Below are 24,204 nucleotides of genomic sequence, written 5' to 3'. Positions count from 1 at the left end.
TCTCCGGCTTTCTACCCTGGGTACCAGAGGCGACAACGATTTGAGCAAAGCGAAGCTCTTTCGCTCCGGCTTTCGTACTGATGCTGACCTTTATCTGATAGGATAGGATAGACAACAGTACCTCCCTGATGACCACGCCCATACCCCTCCACCCTCTTTTTATCCAGCAGGCTCAGAAGCAAGTCATGACTTAACAACCATATCATTCTACAAAACGCTTTATTTACCAACGACTAGTATAAAACCTTTACAGTACAAAACCGTGACCAATTTTAAAAAAAGTCCTAAACAACATAGCTGACAAGTGGAATAGTCCGGTGTGCTAAAACACAATAAATACCATAAAAGGGTGACTTATAAATATCGCTTACACAGCAAGATAGACGGAAGTGTGCTTTATCACTTTTTATAAGACCGCAGCGTTTAAACCGCGCGGGGGATACTGAAGGGGCCAGCGTTTTCGTCCCCAGGCGACAGAGGGCGACTGAGAATAGAACCGCTCCGAGCAAGAGGCGAAAGTTTGAACTAAGGCGGGTTTCAGTATTCTGCGAGCTCTCGCCGACGATTTTCAATAGCTCAATCGACTTTTTGCCTCCGTCATTTAAACTCCTCGAAGCGTTTTCATTGGCCAACACTGAAATGATTTCCAATAACCCCACTTATCCGCAAGCAGCTGGCCAACCAAAAGGCACAAAATCGTTACGTTAGTTTGAATGACAAAAGCCAGAAAGCAACAAAATTACGACAAGAGTTCGCAGAATAATACAAATCGCACAATTTAAAACAAGCAATACCGAAGTGGACAGTTTTTTTCCGTGTATTCCTAACGGGTGTCCAGTAGAATTTTGCAAGGGCTGCGTGTTTTAATTTCTTCTCGAATTCAATGTTATCTAATTGCTGATTGACAGAGCAACCGACCGAAAAGGAAAACTCCGAAACAGAAAAAAACAGTATCTAACAGGGTTCTTGTGGCTTTTTTTCCTAGAGACGCTTATCTTAGACTCTCATGCAGGTAACAGTAAAGTGCCGACTATGGTTTCGCTGTTTAACCGAAAGCCTCGTCTCCATTCGCTTGCCCCAGTTCGCTTGCCCCAGCCTGGGCTATTATTCGTTTTACGTTCTGCTGATGACCAACGCTTACGACACGCGTGAAAATTATAGCAACATAGTCCGGCTCGGCCAGCGCGTCATTAAATTATCCCGCAATCTCATTTCCTAATCCTTGCCGTTAGACCACTGCGTCTGAGGCCAAATCATTCCAGAGCCCAGGTCCGCGAGGCTGGTGAACGTGCTGGTGGGGGACTGGGTACCGGATGGCTGATAAGCGCTGCTTACTGGGAGACTCTCAGAGCTGGGAATGGAGTACTGCTCCCCCCAGATCGCAGACATATCAGGTGATGCCCAGGATGAGTCACCACCAAACGCGTTTTGCTCAGGGGACGGGAGGGTGGACCACTCAGGGGGGACCTCGCTGAAGAGGGAGTCCACGGGGTCCGACTCACACTCGGCTCTCGGGTTGAACTCAGGATGGAGTGGAGGACCACACAACGACCAACCGTCGCCCTCAGCCGGCATGTTCCCGGCATCCCAGATCTCGGACACCGTCCGGTTGTTGGGTGTGTCTGTGCGGGCGATGGATGGCGTCACCCGGTCGACATCAAGGAAGTTGACCCAGTTATTGGCAGGCCGTCCGGACATGCTGAAGTGGTCATCTTGGGCTGGGGGAGAACTGAAGAGACTCTCGTTACCATTAAAGCTACTCATCTGCGACCAGACGCTCGGCCTTGCTCGGGTCACGGCTGATCTGTCCGAGACACCGAAGGTGCTGAGATCATAGACCCCCTGCGTTTTCTTGGCGTTAGCTCCGATCTGCGGTCTGTTTCGGCGGAATGGCTGGCTCTCGTACAGTGGGGAACCATTTTGCTGGCGTAGGGACTTGAATGGACGCTGGATGACTGGACTGCGGGCGCCAGGGGCAAGTGCAGAATCACTAGAAATGGACCAGGGACTTCGCCTCAGAGCTGACATACCCAGACGCTCGGGATGCCTGTGTTTTCCAGAGCCTGCCAATCAAACTTGTTATAGTTGGATTTTAGAAGACACCAGACAATGGAATAATATGATACACAAAGCCCAACAATTTCCATCAATCAATCATACAATCTCGCAATTCATCCAAAAAAAAAACGACATCGAAACAGGCAAACACTACTACTCTATAGACTGTTGTGTGAATGATGTAAATGACGTATGACCCCCACTCCTGACTCCCTTTCCCCTGATGGGGAGTTCTACCATTAGCCAAACTGGTCAAATTAAATGCCACCCTCCCCCCCCCACCTCACCCCCCCCCACCCCCCAAGCTCGATGCGTACTTCCAATAAAAAGTCACGAACGGTTTCTCTATACCTTGTTCAAAGCCGTTGTCCAGCAAAGACGGACTGCTCCTGTCGCCTACTGGCATAGACTTGGTGGACGTGAGCCTGTGCTTGAGCGCATGCGCGTGGTCCCCGCCGGAGGACGAACCGTCACTCACGATACTACTATAGCTGCTACTGCGACTACTCAGATTCGTGGGCGACTGAGCATTTCCGGTCGCTTTCCCCGAGGCTTTTCGCCTGTTGTCTGTGTCATTGCAGTTCTCCTTGGTCGTACTAGGGAGGGTCTTTTCCAGATGAGACATTACGGCGGCAGCGATGGCGTGAGGAGAGGTGGGGCCAGGTTCACGTGCTTCGGCCTGTAACGCAGCCGTCCGATCCTTCATGCGTCCAGGTATGTCCAGCATCCGAGGTCGGCCCTCGTTTTTCTTCTGATGCCCACGTTGTTGGTCACGCCTTAAAGTGGAATCATTTGGTAAGCTAACACGTCTGCGTCTGTCGTTTGATTGGTTGACTTTTACTTCCTGCCCTGTCTTGTCCGAGCCGTCACTTCCGCTATCATCGGAGTAGGCATCGTCGTACCTATCCTGAGATGGAGCCGCGCGGTCCTTTATATTCTCGAATCTTTGTTCCTTTTCGTCTCGCTTTGTATTCTTAGATTTCTTTTTAGATTTGGATTTGTTATCTTTCGTGTCTTTTCTGTTCTCAGCACAGCTTATATAAGAGCTTAATACATACTCCTCCTGTTCCTGAACATTGGCAATAGACTGCTTCAGCTCATCGATATCCGCAACAGGAGCTCTGTAGTCTCTCCTGGACTCGTTCGCTCCTCTATACGTGTCCGATTTGCGGCTGGATTCAGCGTTCCTAGTGCGACTTTCCTTCTGCTTGGTGTCTTTATTTTTCTTAGTTCCATCTAAAGAATCAACCGAACCAGCCCTTGAAGATCTATCTGTTTCGCCAGCTGATGCTTGTTTCGGACTCCTGTTCCGTGTGCTCCCGGAGTCCTGTGAAGGTCCATTCCCGTTATTCTTATTTACATTGTTATTTGTAGGTGATTGTGTAGAGGCCGATGCCGTGGTGTTTGTGCTAGTTGTTTTCTCGTCTGCTTTGGAGTCATGTGATCGAATCCGCTTGGGAATCACGTGGCGATTCTCTGCGTGCATTCTGTTAATAGAGGGGAAATAAAACGTTTTAGCCATGAATACTGCACTAGTTATGAATACCATTTTTACTCGTTCAGAGTTATGCACAGTTGTCACTCAAACAGCCTTGGCCAATCAATTTGCTGTGTACCGTCAAATGTCTAGTACGACAGTTGAAATAATGCAAGCCATTGATTGGTGTGGATACCGCACGGAGTGAGTTATGAGAAAATTCGAATAACGTCAGTGGGATGTGTGTAGGCGGAGCGGGGGGGGGGGGGGGGGGGGGTGGGGGGAGGCATATCCCACGTACTTTGGCTTGACGCCTGCGATGGCGTTCAGGTCAAATACTTGACCAATCTCTTCAGCATTCATATCGAATATCGGTCGATCCCTCAAACACACACCGAGAATCTTCTTAGCTTCAGAGTATGCCGCCATGACGACAAACACGCAAACGACACCCATGGCAATGGCCATGATGCCCTGGACGATGGGTCCCCAGTTTGACCGCCCAGTGGCGGCCGCGCAGAGAGGAAGAAGATGCGGGGGAATGGTAGCAACGAGCATGAATTCCATAACGGGGCCAAACGTGGACTTGACTTCGAGTTTCCGCGTCACACGAGACATGGTGAAGTCTGGCGTAAACCTGCGAGATAGCCACACTTTTAGTTATATAGTAACATATGACATAGGGATATTGGGCGTAAACCTGCAAGGGATAGTTATACAGTTGCAGTTATACAGATTCATATGGCAGGATAGTCTGGCATAAACATGCGAGATATAGCCGCGCTATAGTTATACAGTAACATGACATCAAAGAGTGTCATGACTCACGCTATCTCGATCCTTCTCGAGGTGTTGGGGTTAAGGATGAAGGACTTGCAGTTGAGCACCTTGAAGCCATACCCCTCACACTCGTACCCGCTGATGCTGATGGAGTTGACCTGGATAGCGAGCTGGCCGGGATTCGTAGCCGTCAGCACCTTCTTCACAGATATTGGTGCCAGTGTGCGGGTACGGGGAGTGTCTTCTGTTGGAGAAGAAGACCGGGAGTATATAAGGCTGGTTCTCACGACGACGTTAGCGTGAGCGGAGACGGAAGCGTATGAGTCTTATGTCGCTGACGACCGGCTCGACGTAAACGCAAGGTTTTACGCAAGCTTAGTTCCCATACCTCCTCGACGAGTTTGGTTAATTTATGCTTATGTTCCGCTTATGCTTACGTCGATCAGGTTTTCACCCGACGTAAGCGTAGCATAGACGTAAGATTATCAAAACTTCCCGTTCTTCTTGCGATTACGTCGAGCCGGTTCTCACGCGACATAAGACTCTTACGCTTCCGTCTCCGCTTCCGCTTACGTCGCTCGTGAGAACCTGTATAGGGATACAGACAGGAGGAGAGATTACAGCCGGAGACAGAGCACACCATTGCACTTTGAAATACTTGGTAGAGTTTGTAATGAAATGATGTACTTCTTTGTGACGAAATTTGGAATATATTTAAATTTAAAAAGCTGACTTCCTTGAAGTGGGGCCAGCCCTGAAATTATTCACGTCAGCTTATTTAGTTAGTTTGACTCGGAGGAACCAGAAGGCGGCTTAGCAGAAACCATTGATGAGAGTTTGCAGTATATTGAATATTGTATAATCAAACTGGAGCATCGATATCGTGACAATGGCATAAGAGAGGTAAGCGCTAAAAAGAGGTCAGGTACTCCAGTACGGGGAAGATGAAAGTGACCATAAAATACAGAGACCGCTTAGTTCGGTTCTACTTACTGTGACACTCTGAAAGGTGGACAGACTTGAGCTCGAAGAGTAGTGTGCTGTCAAGTCCCGGCTTTCTGCCGTTCAACATGAACTCGCCCCTCGCACCCTGTCCCTGCACGGCCACTATGTCCACTACCGTCAGGTTATTGCGCAACAACAGCACCGAGCTGCTGAACCGGTCATCCTGTGGTGAAAACTGAACCGTGATCTTCTCCCGGGAGCGTGGACCGAGTATGGTGACTAAGGTATGGTCGGCAGGGGTAACCCCTAGTTTTTCTTGTAAATCTGACGGCTCGATGTCCAGTATATTCTGATACAAAAGAATATATTGTAAAAAAATATATAGAGATAGAGAGCCACAAGATTAAAGGGTACATTTTAAAAGGAGTTTGAATCCAAAATGACAATGGATAACGGCATGTGAGAATGTAATTACATTATAGAGCTGCAATATTTCTGATACATTTTTTAATGCAAAAGTGACGATGGATCATGACGTGTAAGAATGCAAATTACATTATAGAGCTGCAATATTCACGGAATATATATCTTACAACAAACAGGAGTTTGTACCATGCGCCGCAAGATTCAAGAGTGCACACTGTACCTTCGGCTGGTACGAGCCTGGTAATGAAAACACGTTTTTAGATTGTTCTAGGCTGTAGGTATCTGTATCAAACCTGCAGTAAAGAAAAGAGTATAAATGCACGCACGCACAATGAGTATTTATTGAGGCATGACCGTCAGCCTCGTGTAAGCTATAAGAGATGATATTACCCTTGTAAGCTTATCAGTGAGAATTCCTTCCTTACCTATAAGTTATAATATTACCCTTGTAAGCTAATCAGTGAGAATTCCTTTCTTACCTATCAGAGATGATATTACCCTTTAAGCTAATCAGTGGGAATTCCTTCCTTACCTATCAGAGATGATATTACCCTTGTAAGCTAATCAGTGGGAAATCCTTCCTTACCTATCAAAGATGATATTACCCTTGTAAGCTAATCAGTGAGAATTCCTTCATTACGTATCAGTTATAATATAACCCTTGTAAGCTAATAAGTAAGAATTCCTTCCTTACCTATCAGTTATAATACTACCCTTGAACGCCAATCAGTGAGAATTCCTTCCTTACCTATCAGAGATGACATCCAGGAAGCCTGGCGGATATACAGACAATGGCAACACCTGGACAACCACAGGCACGTCAGCAGGGTTTTCCAGGAAGAAATGCTTTGTGGAGAAGTTACCAACATGAGTAAGTGGGAACTTGACTGGTTTATCAGGAGCCAAAGAGGGCCATGTTAGGGAGGCATGCATCTGAACTGGGATGTTTCTCACAAGATCTGTGCTGATAATTAAAGATACATTCATCCTGAAACAGAGAAAATATACGTGCAATGTTACTACTTATGAAGCTAAAAAATAGTTTTGGCTCATAGTAGATGACATAAAAGATATTTAATGTCTTGACTGGGTCCAACAGCCTATGTTATTTGGTAGTTCTGCTGCGTTTCCAGATTCCTTCAGGTAGTCGCACAGCCCCTGTTTTACAGTACTTAACGCTGTGTTTCCAGATTGCTTTAGTGAGTTGTACAGCCTCTGTTATATGGTACTTACGCTGTGTTTCCAGATTGCTCCAATGAGTTGAACAGCCTCTGTTATATGGTACTTACGCTGTGTTTCCAGATTGCTTTAGTGAGTTGTACAGCCTCTGTTATATGGTACTTACACTGTGTTTCCAGATTGCTCCAATGAGTTGAACAGCCTCTGTTATATGGTACTTACGCTGTGTTTCCAGATTGCTTTAGTGGGTTGTACAGCCTCTGTTATATGGCACTTACCCTGTGTTTCCAGATTGCTCCAATGAGTTGAACAGCCTCTGTTAAATGGTACTTACGCTGTGTTTCCAGATTGCTTTAAAGAGTCATACACCCTCTGCAACTTCTCAGCATATTGATTATCATGGTCTCCAACATCTGATGGCAGAGTCAAGGTAGAGAGCCACTTTGTGCCTAGCAACAGAATGAACAAAATCAACCAGACTTATGGAGGATCAATTTAAGGTCTTTGTGAAACGTTCTCCTAGTTGGACTCCTAACTAGGCCAGGAGGGCACATAACGAATTCTAAAGCACTGAGGCCAGAGGTTGTTAGCTTACCACTGGCCGTGGTACCATCTTTAGTGACAATGTCTACACACTAACCCACACTTATGACTGTAAATGAGAGATTGTAATTGAGAGATTGTAAATGAATGATTGTGGGGCAGTCCTTTTCTACACACTGACAAGTTTAGACAAGTCACTTAAAGCGCATACTCAACATTTTTATTTTTCATTTCATTTCAAGCAAGTGGTGTTTTCAGCATCCCCTATCATTTGCAAGAGCTAATTGGTTAACTACCCTGGATTCACAAGGGCTTATCAGTTATCTACAGTGCTGCTCAAAGTTATTGCAACATTTTCGCTGAGTCCAAGATTTTTTCGCAAACCGTGGTCAGCCGCGTTGACCGTGGTAACGTTATATTTTTAAAAAACCTGCGGCCAAAATCCACAGTTAAGTACCGCGTAAGAGCTGAATGTACATAAGGAGTGATTTGATAGTATATACAATAAAGTATATCAAGTAAAGTATACCGAGAAAAGTCTGTTTGATGTTCAGGACTGCATGCGTGAGACAGCAAACTTTACTAACTGAATGATTTCAACTTCAATCACAGAACAGCTGAAATGTGTAAGCAGACGTTTCAGAAATGGGACCCAAGCTAGAAAGGCTTCAGAAATAGAAATAGTTAGCAATAAAACGTTTTCTAAGTATTTGTGTATCACGAAACTAAAAAAGCGTTGATGACTTTCAAATATGAGTCTAATTCAAGAAATCATTTAAGATTAGCCATTCCTTTTACTGCCGATCAGAATTTATCACTTTACCTCTTGTGCCTGTTCCAAGGCCCATATAACACTGCCCTTTGCAACCAAAAGATGGTTTGAACTGGACAGAGCCAACCTGTGTTGAAAATGAGTGGCGAGGAGGTTGGGACTGAAAAGGACAGAGCAAATGGAACTAAAAAGCAGCCAAATTACACAGCCCATTGCATCATTTGGTTTTCACTAAAAATAGCCAAAATAAAACGTTTTTAGAGACTAAATATGCATATGGTATGTGTGAATGTTGTTATTTATAATACTCTGACAATTGTATCAGAATACACACTAGATTGCATTATTAATAGTACTCTCACCTGGACGTTTGTATTAGCTTCCACAGTGGAGCCACTACTCAAAGGCCTGAATGTAAACCTCCCATCAGCAGGGTCACACCTGACAGTGACTAAGTTTAAAGGGGTTGAGAATGTACTGTGAAGATAAACAGGCTGGACCTCTGTACGACCCTAAAGGCAATTCAACAGAAAAAGTAGTCAAAAAAGGCCAATCACAACAATATTTGATTCACACAAAACTTCAATTTCCAAAAGCGAATGTCATAGAGAATGTCAACAACGATCGATTTTAAAACTCATCCTTTGCTTACCAGTGGTAATACACATGAAAGGGTGAGATTGGTGGTGTTACTTACTGGAAATGTTGGAGGAAAGGTCAAAAGAAGTGGTGATGGTGTCACTTGCCCATCCAATGCACGGAAATAAATCGGTATATGAAGCACCTGCGACACAATTATGGTGTTATCAATAAAGAGCCTCTATAGCCACAACTTTGCCATCCCAGCAGACACTTGGCGGCACAGCAAGGGTATTGTACGCACCCTCCCCTTTTAAAAATATTTTTAAAATGTTTACAATTGTTGAATAAATCGTGCTCTGTATATTTTAGTTTTATAGTTCCACCATCAAAATCAAATGATATAGGATATTTTTAGTTGATGCAACCAGTCATTATCCTTGGACCCTCATGTCTTTCATGAGAAAAAAATGTTTTCTGAGTGAAGTATGAACATGCGCATTGGCATATAGGAAACTGGGCCCCTCCTACTTCACAATTTTGAATACCTCATAGTCTGTTGTGATTTGTATTTCACCAGCAAACTGGCCCTCTTTTTTAGGGATGACTACCTCAACACTGAAGGTTGTGGTATGAGCAGGTTTAATGATGATCTATAGAGGAAAAAAAAGACATTTTAATCTTCTCTTTGTTTTAATTTCTCTTACTGAGTAACCCAGAAAGAATTTACACATATTAGCATGGCATTATTTTAAGGGATCAAGTAACATTTGTAATCCCCATAAAAAAAAATACTTTCCCAGTAAATGTGTAGCAAAAGGATGATGTATTAAAGAAGGACATTCATGCCGCCACACTTCCACACAATACCAAGGGCCTCAAAGAAGCCATTCCATTGGTTAGTTTAAGCAAGTAACAGAAACTTTTAATCAACTACAGTACTGTATCATTAATAAAGTATCAGACTTCAATTGTGGATGGTTATTCTGAAGTTTTCTTGCAAATAAGCCACTGTATTTCTAATTTTGGACAATAAAAAGGGAGTTGTTGATTGACTTTCTTGAAGGATTTTACTTTTCTATTCAATATATTGTGTAGATAAATGTATGTCATTACATGCATGTAATTACATCTACATCTCCCACACCAATTTTTGACTCATCAGAAAAAAGTGATGGAATGAAAAAGGTCAAACTAGTTTACATATTAAGGGGTTGAAAAAGACAGTATATCTTGACTCAATATGATACTGCCTTGCTCAGCATTCAGGAGCTTAGCTAGACAAAATATCATATGATATGGTTGAGGGGAGTGAAGGTTGGTTGGGAGAGGGAGGTAGCAGTGGGGTTTAGCTACATGCCTGAATATTGCTATCCAATGCCGACTTCACTTACAGTATCAGGTTGTATTTTCCCTGGTTCATCAGTCTCTTTTGATTGTGATGAGGTGCCTTTATGATGGCGACTGTTGTTGTTAGGCTTAGTGTCAATCAGCTTCATTATTGCATAAGTTAAGTTACAAGTTATATTTGTTATTATTACCTGAAAGAGAGGAATAAACTCAGTATCAGTGCTTTTAAGTCATGGCAAACGCCAAAGAAGTAGAATGTGTTTTAAAAAGCATGTTTTGATTAATGTCCATATCCTCCATATCTTTCTTGAATGCATCACTTACTTCTATAGGGTTGTTGTTAATAAGTTTCACTGTTTTGGTTCTATTTTCTCCAGTCCCAACAGTTCCATAGTCCACTACATCTTCTTCAATACCATTCACCACATACTAGAAGAAAAAAGATCAATCCGTGACAATCTAAATACCATTCACCACATACTAGAAGAAAAAGGATCAATCCGTGACAATCTACAATACAGTACAATAAGCAGTTCTGTAGCACTTCATATTAAAATTGTTCTATCTTTTTTGTGGATGGCCCAATGCTCATGATTTTTTCTAAGATGACTACAAATTTACTTATGTATATAATATGCACAGAAAAGACTACACATTTTCAAATTTTATTGATGTATATGTTGTTTTTTTCATAGTGGTAGTAGTTCTGTAGCAGCGGTTATAGTTCTGTAACACTTGAAAATTATGTCATCTAGCACGATTTTTTTCTCATTTGAGAATCAACAAAAACATGTTTACTGAATAACATATGTATCACATCCCTTCATTTTTGCTCTTAATTAACTTATAAAAATGGTTTTAACTTCACAATGCAGCAGGTTAACAAACCAACAACCATCGATGGGCTTTAGCTTGCGTGTCACTCACAAATCCATATTGCAAGAAACAAAACGGTCTGATATACAGTCATTCTTGCAAAATAAATGCCACAAACCAACACAAATACTAATATGGCAAAAAAAAAATGCACAAATGTAGAGGATAATAGGATAAGGTGAGACCTAGAATTGGGTAATTTATTTTGTTAATTTCTGTACACAAAGGTTCAACAAGAACAAAATGTGAATGCTATGGCCACCAATGCGTTGTGGTCGTTCTTTTAAGAGTTCTGCAATAATAATCCCATATCTCGTTAGCCACCTAATGATTTAACTATGGTTAATCTTGGCCGTTTTATTTAATCATCTTAGCATATGGATATATCAGTCACAGTTACAGTAATTAATGAAATGATTAAAATTGAAAACAGGATAAACAAATCAATCCTTTTCGCAGCTTTATTTCTGCAGTCAAACCAAAAACACACTATGGGCGCAGGGTGATAGAGAACTATAACCACGAACCCCGGGAAGCGTGAAAAACTAATAATAACAATTCTTTCTCTTGTTAACTAAATTCATCTTGCAAATAGCTAAAAACAGGTTGTTACACTCTAGCTCATGCACAGTCTAAGTTAATGTTCAAAATTTGTATCTGTCAAATATGTAAACTATATGATGGCTAGAAATAAACATATCATCATCATCATCATCATCATTGTCAATTAAACAGTGATTTCAAAATAGGATATTCTACACAGTATGCCTGTCCACACTAAGGCAGATATTATTCTATCCTTTGAATGGCTCAAATTCTTTAAAAGTAGCAAATAATGATTTGTTTTTAAAACAGTTTCAGCTTTTACTCAGATTGGTAGGATGTTTGGTAAGATGTATATCTACACTGGGTTTGCTAAACCAATAAAATGAGGTTTTATTTAAATTTCAATTGATGACTCAAAACGATGGAAAAAAACACAACATCTGTATAGTAAAGGGCTTCTGGAATTACGCTCTTGTGCGGAAGCGCGTAATTTGGCTTTCTCCGCGTAATCCACAAATTTCAGCGTAATCCCGCGTAATTTAGCTAAATTGTGAAAGACAAAACATTTAAGTACACAGCTGATGTGTTCTTTTAGGGTTCTTACCTCTATTTCTCGTAAAAAAAAAGACAGATATTCTTCGTAAGAGTGCAATATTTCGAACTGAATTTCGTAAACTTATAAAATGACTAGGCGTTCTTTGCTAAGCCGCGAAGGCCTAGGACTAATAATAAAATGCCTTTTTTAATTGGCTGGTGGCTAGGAGCCAATGAAAACTCGCCTAAGATATTTTCACACAAAAAATAAACATTATTTCGTGCTTTTCTTCGGTACAAAATGTAGTTTGGGCGTAACAGTTTATATGTGTAATTTAGCGCGTAATTCAGTAAAGAATCCCGCAAAATTTTGATTTTTAGAGAAAAATGTATTGCAAAATCCCACGTAATTTAGCACGTAATGATTGATTTTCCGCATAATTTAGCGCGTAATTCAGCAAAGAATCCCACGTAATTTTGAGTTTTTTCCCTTGTAATTCCAGAAGCCCTGATAGTACTATATCAACGGGGTGGCAACTAACCCTTAATCGCTAATATACAAGCAGGTTACATATTATTGATCATACACACCGTGATCTTGACAAACCCAACACCTGTATAGTACTGTATCAACTGGGTGGCAACTAGCACTTTAATTGCTAACAAAGCTGGATATATGACACTGATTATACCAACCTTGATCTTGCCATCATAACAATGGATAGGAATGGTGAATATCGAGGCATTAGTGTAGACTCTCAAAATAGTTGAAAGTGACGTATCTGATCCGTTAGCCACGAAGTGCACATAAAAAGGCGTGGCTGTTTGGTGCGGCTTAATTAGTGCTGGCTTGGTAAAATTTACAATCTGATAGATGAACATGAAAAAAAAATATGACTTGATAAAAGGACAAAGAAACAGGCAGAACGACTCATTTAAGACACTGATAGACACAGATAGAAGATAGATATAGAAGGACAGGCAGATGTTCAGACAGACTTACTGAAAATAAGTTTTGTACTTCTGGTGGAAAAGTGGCATCATAAATAATCACAGAGAAGCTGAAGGTATTTGTGATTGGTAGCTCCCGGACCACAGGAAGAAACGGAGGCTTGCCCACAAAAAAACGTGTTTTACTGACAGAATATGCTATGGTCCTAGAATGGGAAAGGATACAAATCAATAAGAAATCAGAGGATTTGGGCAAATATGTATTACCTCCCTTACCCTTGTAGAACATTAGCCTGGTAAGGAATCTCCATCTTCGGGGTAGATTTGCTGTTAGTTTTTATGACAATCTTTCCAGTAAATTGTCTGCTGCGTTTAACATGATATGCTGAAGGGCATTAACAAGAAAAGAAAATTAGTACGATTTACAATTATTACCACAATACCTAGCAGGGCTTTCATTAGGCCTTGGCAGCTGTCGGAACCGCAAGCTTTTTTCCACCAAGTGCAGGCTACTTTTTTACAAAAGTTGATTTTAGTTTTATTTCAATAAATAATTTAAGATAACTTCCACTGCCTACTTATTAATCTCCAATGCCTACTCTGAAACTTAATGAGACGCCTGCCTAGGTCAAAGGGCTTTTTACTTACCAGAATATGTAATAGAAGCAACTTTCGAATATTTGGACAACTGCTTTAATACTACTGGCTGAAAACAAACACAAAAACAAATTTTGACCTGACAGAACTTTGTAGAGGCTGTGATTATGTTTGAAACAAAAAGGTTTCTTTCTTCTACAGATCAAATAGGCTATTTTCTAGATGTGTTATTTTGCACATGAAAGCAAAGCAAGGCTTAGGCCGGTCAGAGTTTAGATGCAGCCAACTTATTCAACCTATGATGTTTTGGCTTGTCTTAAAGCTTGAAGCTAAACCTCCTACTGTAGTTAAAATGGCTTGGAATGCAAGATGTTTAAACAAACGGCATCCTGTCAAAGCCTCACTTTCACATCCAAATTCCACAGGACTTCCATCATCTTGAAAACACCTCCTTGATGGAAAATAAGTGGACATTTTAGATATTTATACAATGTAGCTGCTATGACTCACCGAAAATGTGACTGACACAGCACTGTTGCCTGGTTCTACTGCAACTGACTGTGGATAGAAGTAAATCATTTGAGAAACAAGAAAAATATTTCCTTGTGAAACACAACTTGACACAATGATTTACATCAAGAAATGCTCAAAGAATTACACTTTTCCAGAAAGAATCCTACATACATGAAAGGCACATCAAGAGAGTAAAAATTACACCAAAATATTCCGCTTTGCTGCTTTTCGATAAGTGTAAAAGCTTTACAAAAAAGCAATTTACTTATACAAGAGGCTATCCAGGAGTTGGCTTTTGTGTAAAGTGTTGGAAGTTATAATGTTGCACTTACCGACACATGGACTTGTTTAGGACCAGAATTTAGTAAATATATTCCTACAGTTTTTGGCTCATCTGCAAATAAAAACATTATTAAAATGGCTTATTGTAGACCTAACTAAAAGTGCATACAGAAAAAGTGACTTTTCAAAACAGTTTTTTCTGGTACTTACCCATCGTCCTAAGTGTACCAAAATCAATCATATCAACTGAGGAAAACAGCCCAGGAGCTGAAAACAAAACAGAAAGACCAGAATTCATTTAAGCAATGATTATGTGTAAATAAAGAAGACGCAAAAAGCATCAAAAGGCAAAAAGGTCGCATAGCACACAGACAGCACAAAATCCACAATAAGTTTTGTCCAGAAACAGGACATTTTGACCCTAGGAATTCATGGCCAAAACATTAAAGCCATGGTAATGGAAATAAATTAATCTTGGAACAATGATTCATTATTAGGGTCAGGTATATAACATGGAAAACAACATCAATATTTGTAGCCATAATGCTGGGCAGTGATTAGTGGACACTAAGAGTAAATATAAAATTATTTTGAATTACTGAATTAGTCCCCCACGTTTCACTCAACCAGTGATTACAAGTTCTTTATTATACATACTGTTTGGATTTAACAATAATCTGTTCCTTTGCATATTTAGATACCAGTCAGCTTAGCATACCTGTTGTGACTTCAACTTCCACAGGAAGTATTAGGAACTCATTAGATGGAGCAGGCGTGCTGGTCTTGATGCGAATAAACGCTGTGTGATTATTTGCAGCATGACTGACAAAGCTAACTCTCATTAGAGTCTTGGTCTCATATGGAGGAATTTCCTGGAAAATAATGCATTCAGCTTTAATCCCTATCACTAATTTATTAGTGAAATTCTTATGCTATGAAAGGATGGTTGGTTGGTTAATGCCTTCTTCTGGATTTGTTTCCCTTTTAATAGGCCATTCCGGCTATAAGCATGCGCATGCACTCACCATGGGAACCTACCTTTAACTACCGGCATACAGCGCACGCTTCGTTTGATATAAGCTTAAAAAAGTGTGTGCTGCATTCTGGTAGTTGAGGTAGGTTTCTATGGTTATGCGCGCACAAACTTATAGCTGGAATGGCCAATAAAGGTTTAAATCTCGCTAAGTAGAGCAGTTATCACTGTATTAATGTCCTCGGACCCTTTGTGAGAAAGATACAATCATCATACTAGTATATTTTCTATTTCTATTAATTTACTGTATCTATTGAATTTTCACCAGTTTTACTGGTGCGGAAGACACAAAAGAGCTAGCCTCCAAATAAAGTACCCCCTTGTGTGTATTGTTAGTAAGCATTGTAACTACTGTCACTGGTGGGTGGTCCCTCAGGCTCAGGTTAGTGAAGTGCAGCTTTAAAAGACTGGACACCTCCAGTTTAGTGTCGTCATCTGAGAAGACTGGAAACACAGGGTAATCTTCTACTTCAAATTAAGGCAGGAACCCGGGAAAAATAACCAGTAAGAGCCAGGATTTGAACCTGAGCCACAGGGATGAAAGGCCAAAGCGTTAACAAACTAGGCCTCCCGTGATTTCACAAGAAACACTTTGCATCTCATTTGGCTAATATAAAACTGTGTCTTGGTTGCCATGGTAAAATGTTTCACAATTCACAAACCCAATTGTAACACCTTAGACCATTACATTCTTGAAATGCATCTTAACAGAACCATGGCATTGTTTGTTTAGACAGGGCTTCTGGAATTATGCACTTGTGCGGAAGCGCGTAATTTGGCTTTCTCCGCGTAATCTGAGTAATCTACAAATTTCCGCGTAATCCTGCGTAATTTAGCTAAATTTTAAAGAAAAGACATTCAAGTGCACAGCTGATGTGTTCTTACCTCTATTTCTCGTAAAAAAAAAGACAGATGTTCTTCCTAAGAGAGCGATATTTAGAAATGAATTTCGAAAACAAATAAAATGACTAGGCATTCTTTGCTAAACCGCGAAGGCCTAGGACTAATAATAAAATACCTTTTTTAATTGGCTGGTGGCTAGGAGCCAATGAAAACTCGCCTAAGATATTTTCGAGCAAAAAATAAACCTTTTTCAAGTTATTTCGTGCTCTCCTTCGGTACAAAATGTAGTTTGGGCGTAACAGTTGATATTCCGTAAAATTTAGCCGCAATTCAGTAAAAAAAAATGTATTGCAAAATCCCGCGTAATATAGCTCGTAATGATTGATTTTCCACTTAATTTAGCATAGAATCCCGCATAATTTTGAGTTTTTTCCGTGTAATTCCAGAAGCCCTGTTTAGAGAAAAAGCACTTTTAATTTTCCTCTGTAATGAACTGCTTGTTTGGAATCTTCAAGAACAGAATCTTACCCAGTATCCCTGAGGTGCCTCATCTCGACCTGATGGTAGCTCTAGATGAAGATCCTGGCCACTGGAATACATCTCTACAACCTACACAGAAACATATATCATGTCTTCTCAACACAAGTACACTAATTACAGTACAGAATCAAATTGTAGTGAATGTGAAACTTCTTAAGCTGACTTAGACAGCACAATTTATGTTGTCTGCCACTTGCTTACGGAGTGTCTTAGCCCTGACTTTTGTAGTCAAGCATGGTAGCATGGTCATAGGCTGATTCACGCTCTCTTACAACTCAAGTTGTATACCACTAGAGACGCACACAACTAAATCATGCTATCTAAACTAGCCTTTACACAACCAGCGAAAAGATAAACATTTCTGCACCCGTCTGCGAGCTGCGGACTTTGAAAAGTTGAATAAAACGAAACAAACAATCACAGAATAATACAGCACTTTGTAAGCGAGGACACAATAAAATAAATGCACAGAAAACTATTTCTCACCTGTAATGGACTACTGTAGGGATTGTGCATATTAATTAAAGATGTAAAGGAGAAATTAACAGGAACTCTAGCACCAAGGAATGGTCTCAGCCTGTAGGGGTTTGGGATCCCCACACCAAAGACCTGTAAAGAAAGAGAACACAATATCAGTCATTAAGTACATTTCTCATAAATAGCCATAACTTCAACTTCACGTTATGTACATCAAGTGATAGGGATTTGTCTTGGCAATAAACATTTTTACTATTGTTAAACATGATTTTGAGTATTTAAAGCCTTATTTTCAATTTTTCTGGTACCATATAGAATTGGCTCCATTGATAAGAGTGTTAATCCCTAGGCCCTTGGGAAATAGGGCATTATCTGTCATGCCCCCCTAGGGAGTGAAAGGGTTAATATCCTTTGCTATATAAAAGTTATAAAATATTATCATTACCCACAAATCAAAGTTTTTGAAATTATATAATTAGGTCAAAGCACATACTTATGCAAAACACACCCATTCCCATCTCTAGAATGCACAATCTGAGAACTGACATTAAATGTAGCCATATCGTAAAAATGGCAGAAAATTTTCGTACAACATTTTGGCCATGGTCTTCTTAGAGCTGTAATAAATTCTCTTTTCAATAAAACTGTAGCTGTATCACCAGGTGTGTAGCCAGGGCAAAGCGCAGGTTGCATCGCAACCCTCCTCAACAGCAAAAAAGTGGGCACCCCCTTAGCAAATCCTGGGTATGCAGCTAACTATGGTAAATTGGTCAGTATCCCTACCTGGTAGGGATAAACCCCTTTTGATGTGTGAATAAATAATGTGTTTTCGGCACTGCCTATGAGTCTTGCTAGAAAAACTACATCAAACGTAGTATTACCAACTGGCTGGACTACCTAGGGGAAAAAACACTAGTGTAAATCAAACTAACAATAACAAATACAGTCAAATAACAAAAAAATATCAACACAAATAACAGCAACAGTATGACATTGGTAGTCACAATTTAAACAAAAAAATTGTACAGGTGCACTATGGTAAACTGAAAATACTTGAAAGGGCAGCAAGTTGCAAAAATTACACCAGGTGAAATAAGTAATTATAGATGAACCAATGCCCAATACTTCTCTCACAACAAGTCATTAGTTAAAATCAAACCAAACTATTTTATTTGTTTGTATGATTGTTTATTCGTGAAAAATAACTACTTACTTTGGTTCGAAAAAAAGAAGCATGAAAATGCCCTGTGCTACCAGAGATTGAATTTAGCTGCAAACTCTGCTCTGGATGCGGGTTACTAATGGTAACCGTTTGAACAATAGGCATACCAACAGGTCTGAAAGCAAACAAACATGTATTAACATTCCAATTAACACACTCCTCTGGAAGCTTGTCAAGCTAACTGCCACCAATTCACCTTTTATAAGCTCAGTCAAACCACATTCAAGAAAACATTTGAGCTCTTAATTCTGCATAATGACCCACCAATACTTCGCTTACTTCCCCTTGGCCATACTTTTTGGAATTAGGCAGAAGTATTAATGTTTTGTGAACGTTTTATTTCTTATAGAAACTGAATTTAATTAAATAAATAAAGTGTAGTTGTGTTCCATCTTGGGGACAAATTCACAATATTAAAAATTATAAAAAAGGTGTATCACATACTTAAGGAGACAACAGACAGTTGAATACTGTTTTTGGCATAAAATGAAATAGAATAGAAATAACAATTGTGATGTTATTTTCATGTTGAGCATTTTTTTTTAAAGCCAAATATTTTTTTTGTGTGTGAGTTCATTGGTAATTAAATAAAATTCATAATTTCAAAACTGCTATAAGCTGCTAAAAATTAAGGCTTGATATAAGTCTCTGATCATTCATTTGCATCTTGCAACCTGCTTTTAGCATGCTGCTATCCAAACAAGGCGGCTATATAACCCTATACTAAAAATAACCTAATGTAGATGTAGTATTCTTGTCTTTGTAAGTACTGTACAATTATTTTCAATTTACTCAGGATTTCATAATACAACACCATAACAGGCATTAGGCATGACAATTAATTTAAAGCAATTTAGAGGACATTCTAACCTTCTCTAACAATGCCAAACAAGATTAACAAGTAAAAATTTATCAGCAACTAGACCCTCTAACAGTGAATAGTGTCTTTATGGTTTCTAATCATAGCTTTAGTAGTTTTGAGTTCAAATATGAATAAATTTTCTCCACTCACTGTGAGCATTGAAGGTAACAATAGTGTTACCTGCAGACCTGCCAATTAATTGCAGAAAAACAAAACCTGTATTCTGAATTGTTTTTGTACATTATTTATACTTAACATTTTTTGCTGGTTGTGAATTGTCTCTGAATATATGTGCTCTCAATGTTCTATAAGGGAGCTTGAAATTATATCACAAAAACAACAACAACAAAACTTAAAAATTATCCTGATGAATACAGTCTATTGGCAACTATGAACCAGTACAGGATACATGAATTCATCAGTAGATGTCTGTCTAAAAGAAGGCATCATATCTTTTATAACACTTGCAATACAGAAGACTCTCAGCCAAATTAGGGGAAAATATAAGTGGACAAGGAATACTGATGATGCAATTCCAATACCAAGCTATTTTATGTATGCTAATAGAATGATTTTTATTCTCTAGGGAGTAATATTTAGTGTCAATATGTTGGTATATTTATTCTAACACTTGGATGATAACTCCAGATAACAATTTATTATACTTACTGCTCTAAAAAATCTAGATATGGCGGATCAAAACGGATCTGTCTTGTATTCTGGGGAACTCTGCAATGGAACAGAACTAATATTAATTTGCTAATATCAATAACATCTAGAAAAGTTTTAAAAATCCTTCACTAGCAAACATCAGGGACTTAAAAAAACTCTGACACATCTATTGTCAAGTTAGTACAGCTTTTAATAAAAGGAGATCTTGGACATCTGTCTGGCATAGAATCGAGTATTCTTGATCATGCATAAATAGCCAAATACCGCTTATTCAACAACACAAGTGCAGTATATTCAACGTCAGTGAGCATGACGGAATAGAAAATATAATAAAATTTTTTTAGATTCCCTACAAATAATTAACAGTGATCTAAATATAATTTTCCTGACAAGTCATATATAGGCAGTAGGTTATATCAGTCACCTTGCAAGAGTTCATAGAATCTGTTAGATCATGTCTGCGTTTATGAACTTGCAAGAGCTAAATAAAGTTTTTCTTCATGAAACACCTATTTCCGTTCAACTTAGCAATCGACGTTTCAGTAAATATTTCAATTTGGAGTGATTTTTGTCAAAACGCAAGACGGCAGCTGTGAAAGTTGGCTTCACTTGTTTGGTCGCTACCTGACAATAAAGAAACACGATTCTAAAACACATACTCAACCAGTATACTAATAAAAACAGAATAACAAACGTTTTAGTTGTTGATCTGTATACAAAATAGTTTATCCCTCTTTATAGTCTTTGGTTAATGAAATTTGCTATTGGTTTTGGGGTTCGCCAGAAAACTGGGGAAGAGGGAGGTTTATAATAACATTTACGAGATGACGACCTTCTTTCCTTTACCTTCTATCGCGCACAGATCCATCGCCCTAGAACATAAACAGGGACAAAGTAAAAACCTTTTCCTCGTCTTATATGACAGGACTATTTTGACAGAATGTCAACGTAAATACGAGAAGTTTGCATCCAATTTCCTCACAGGTACAACAACACCAAAGGGATGATAATAGTTTACTCATAATGCACACTTCAATTAGTTTGTGGATTTGGGCAGAGTTTGCACGTAAACATAAAAGTGAGATTAAGCAAACTCTTGACTCATCACGGAAATGTTCTTATGATAGCTTTGGAGTAGTATAGAAGCGACTGGATAATGGGAATAATGCCGTCTACACTGCATTAAACATGAACTCTCGTCAGTTTGGGAAACCGCATCCCGTTTCATAAAGCGAAAGCTCACCTCCACGTGGCCCCCAGAAAAGCGAAGATCGCCCATATCCCCGTGATACATGCCTGTAGAAATTCAGCATTCAGAATTAATAGATACCGGAGCAAAACTCCCAAAACAATGCTCCGAATTCGGTCAACTGTATTGACTCAACTCCGTTGCCACGCTTGCAGAACGATAAACGAGTGCCCCCAAACAACTCCGAACTGCTGTCAACGGGAACCGATTTCCAGACACTCACCTGGCCCAGGCATTGGATTGCACTGCATCAAACATATTCTATGCGTTACTAGAAAAACAAGAGTGATATAGAGGAATAAAGCGGGCCCTAATGAAGCGGCCATGACGGCCAGAAGTTTCTCTTCTTAGTGGAATTCTCATACATAAACTAACTCGCGCCGCCAAGCCTCATGGGATAGGTGCAGGTGCTGGCCGGTCACGTGCCATCATATTATTGCCATGTATTTCCATTAGAATGAAGTAACAATTGAACCGTAAGATCGACAACACTAGAGCGTAACAATCTAACTGTTAACGTGGACTTGATTCATTGATCGACTGTTTGCGCCCTGGTGCGTTTCTTTCGCAAAGACTTGTGGTATGTTTTTTCGAAATAAAAGTAATAATCACATTTTCAAGTTGTTTATGTTTTTAATACACGCTTTTCGTGAGAAGTCGTTTGATATTCTATAATCACGCAATGTTTGGTCTTAGCCCTACTTCCTTTAGCATTTTTTCGTGATTCAGCATTTATCACGCAATTTTCCGCTAGTGAGCATATGAGATACCGCACGTAGTAAATTTATTTTCCTGAGCTACATCAGAAATAGGAGATAACGGAGTTGAATAACGAATTGTTTATTGGAAATTACCATTCGTAGTCTCTAACGTAAACATACAAATTCAGCAAAATCAATCAATGTGAAAAGGGAGGAATTTTCAAACCTTTTGCCCAACAAAATCGACGGGCGGATAATGCCAATCAACGCGACGCGCGGGAAATGAGCAAGATCGGATTGACACGAAATGAACAAAAAGTACCAAAGAACTAATTAATAACTTTATCATTATACCTTCTAAAACACTTCTAGTATGACGCTCGGTAAGACTTTTGATTATACTTAAACGTGACTCTACTGTATTCGAACAGTCAAACTGTTCACGCACGAGACGTAATTGTGTTTAATTCTCGAGTGTCCCCGCAAGCACGATTTTATATCGTTCTATACTATACGTCTAATTTTCAGTTGAGGCTGAGCCGTTCTTATTTCTTGAGCATTTTAAGGCTGGATATGTTCTTAACGATTTTCTTAAATTTTAGTGTATACAATCTTTGTTTTTATAAGAACCTTTTTTTATAGAACGTCCAGCCAGAGATTTCATCAAAAAACCTGCTAAGAACATGCCAAGGCTCAAAAGTTTTTTTCTTGCTCGCATGCTCGCGCAAATTTTTTTCTACGTGCTCGCATTGTATTTTTCGATGTGCTCGCTGCCCGATTTATTCAAAAAGTATAAAAATGCTCGGTCTCGCATTAAAAAAAACGGGGTGCTCGCAAGTGCTCGCCAAAGACCATTCGGGGGCCCTATTGATCATTAGTGTAATTCTCTCCCTAATAATTCATTGGGTATTATATTCCTAAATACACTTAAATTCAAAAACATCGTTAAGAACATATTCAGCCTTAAAATGTCCCAAATATTAAGAACGGCCCAGCCTCAACTTAAAATTAGACGTTCTTATAAAAAAAAAAGAAACCCAATGAATTATTAGGAAAAGAATTACACAAATGATCAATAACAATGATATTTAAGGTTGTTACTATGAGCGCAATTTGATTCTTCATTTTAGAACACATCAGGACTGAAACAGAATATTTTTTTTGCTATCTGAGCCCCGGCATGTTCTAAGCCATTTGGTGAAATCTCAGGCTGGAGAATACTGTACCGGAGTTTTTTGAAACTTAAAGAAAGCGCACGCTGATACGCACGAGATCATATGGTGTTGTATTGTAAACAACAGCTCTTGCTTGACCCTCGTCTTTACCCCCCCCCCCCCCCCCCCTGACTGATGTGTGCAATTCCAACACGCTCTCGATTTGCATACCGCTGTGTGGGGTGAAATTGACAACCCCTGCCACCTCGAAAACACAACCCGAGATAGTCCCTCAACTTTAAAAAATTCCCCTGCCCCAACAAAGCGCTTCTATGCAATGTAGTCGATCCTAGAAGTTGTCTAAAGGACACCGAATTTTATCATTTACAAATATCTGTAAAATTCCATGGTTAATTGTTGAAATATTGTGAAAAATGTGTTTTTATCAGTTTTGCGGGAAAATGTTACAACCTTCTTTCTATTGAACATAGCCAAACCAAATTTGGTATGAGTTATTGTACACAATTGACGGTTGTATCTGCAAAAACTCAGGTAATAAAGGCTAACATTAATTCTTTTCGAACGGGCTGAACTTCGCCGTCAATTTTTAGGCTCGAAATTCTAAATATACATCTAACTTTTTTCACAGATTTTTTTTTCTAACCTTCACAGAGGCTGTATCACCACATATTTAACCAGTTCAATATGATGACTATTAGTCAAAAAGCCAACGCTCAATTTTGCGTCAGTTTTATTTACTTTTTAAGTGCTACTACATTATTGCGTGCTAATACAAATTGTATACAATTTTTAAATGTGTGCACTATCCATACACTGAGTCGTCTTAAGTTTAAAATCTAGAGCAATCGCATAAACATTGCCGCTTATGTGCGGGCGAAGTTTAAAATTGATGACGCGCTCACTTTGTGATCTGTTGATAACGCGCGAGCGACCTTAAAGAAAGAGAAACCGTCTGTCCTAGATCTCTATAATAGGCACCACAAGCTTAGATACCCGCGAGGTGCCCTTAAACAAGACTAGAT

At 39.6% G+C, this 24,204-nt stretch overlaps 1 protein-coding gene across 2 annotated transcripts; it reads right to left on the bottom strand.

Annotated features, from left to right (window-relative positions):
• Positions 1–202: 202 nt before the first annotated feature.
• On the bottom strand, positions 203–21,685 carry LOC5513577 (transmembrane protein 131). Of its 2 annotated transcripts, none has more exons than XM_032383072.2 (30): positions 21,530–21,685; positions 21,301–21,353; positions 20,904–20,929; positions 20,055–20,114; positions 18,515–18,638; positions 18,085–18,198; positions 17,311–17,433; positions 16,813–16,893; positions 15,127–15,280; positions 14,619–14,675; positions 14,459–14,520; positions 14,124–14,171; positions 13,665–13,722; positions 13,293–13,401; positions 13,069–13,222; positions 12,762–12,932; positions 10,434–10,538; positions 10,154–10,300; positions 9,308–9,412; positions 8,878–8,964; positions 8,543–8,692; positions 8,232–8,340; positions 7,200–7,314; positions 6,435–6,674; positions 5,907–5,979; positions 5,309–5,609; positions 4,364–4,559; positions 3,837–4,172; positions 2,410–3,545; positions 203–2,063 (listed from the first exon to the last, which is right to left on the bottom strand). In XM_032383072.2, exons 1-30 carry the CDS (start codon positions 21,630–21,632, stop codon positions 1,216–1,218), a joined length of 5,445 nt encoding a protein of 1,814 aa, XP_032238963.2. In that variant the 5' UTR covers positions 21,633–21,685; the 3' UTR covers positions 203–1,215. The 2 variants fall into 2 exon arrangements, with proteins under 2 accessions (XP_032238963.2, XP_032238964.2); XM_032383073.2 differs by having other exon boundaries at positions 8,232–8,307.
• Between the last annotated feature and the right edge of the window lie 2,519 nt (positions 21,686–24,204).

Source organism: Nematostella vectensis, chromosome 10 (assembly GCF_932526225.1).
Source record: "Nematostella vectensis chromosome 10, jaNemVect1.1, whole genome shotgun sequence".
In the NCBI taxonomy this organism is placed as follows: Eukaryota; Metazoa; Cnidaria; class Anthozoa; order Actiniaria; family Edwardsiidae; genus Nematostella; species Nematostella vectensis.
This window is presented reverse-complemented; position numbering and strand designations above follow the sequence as displayed.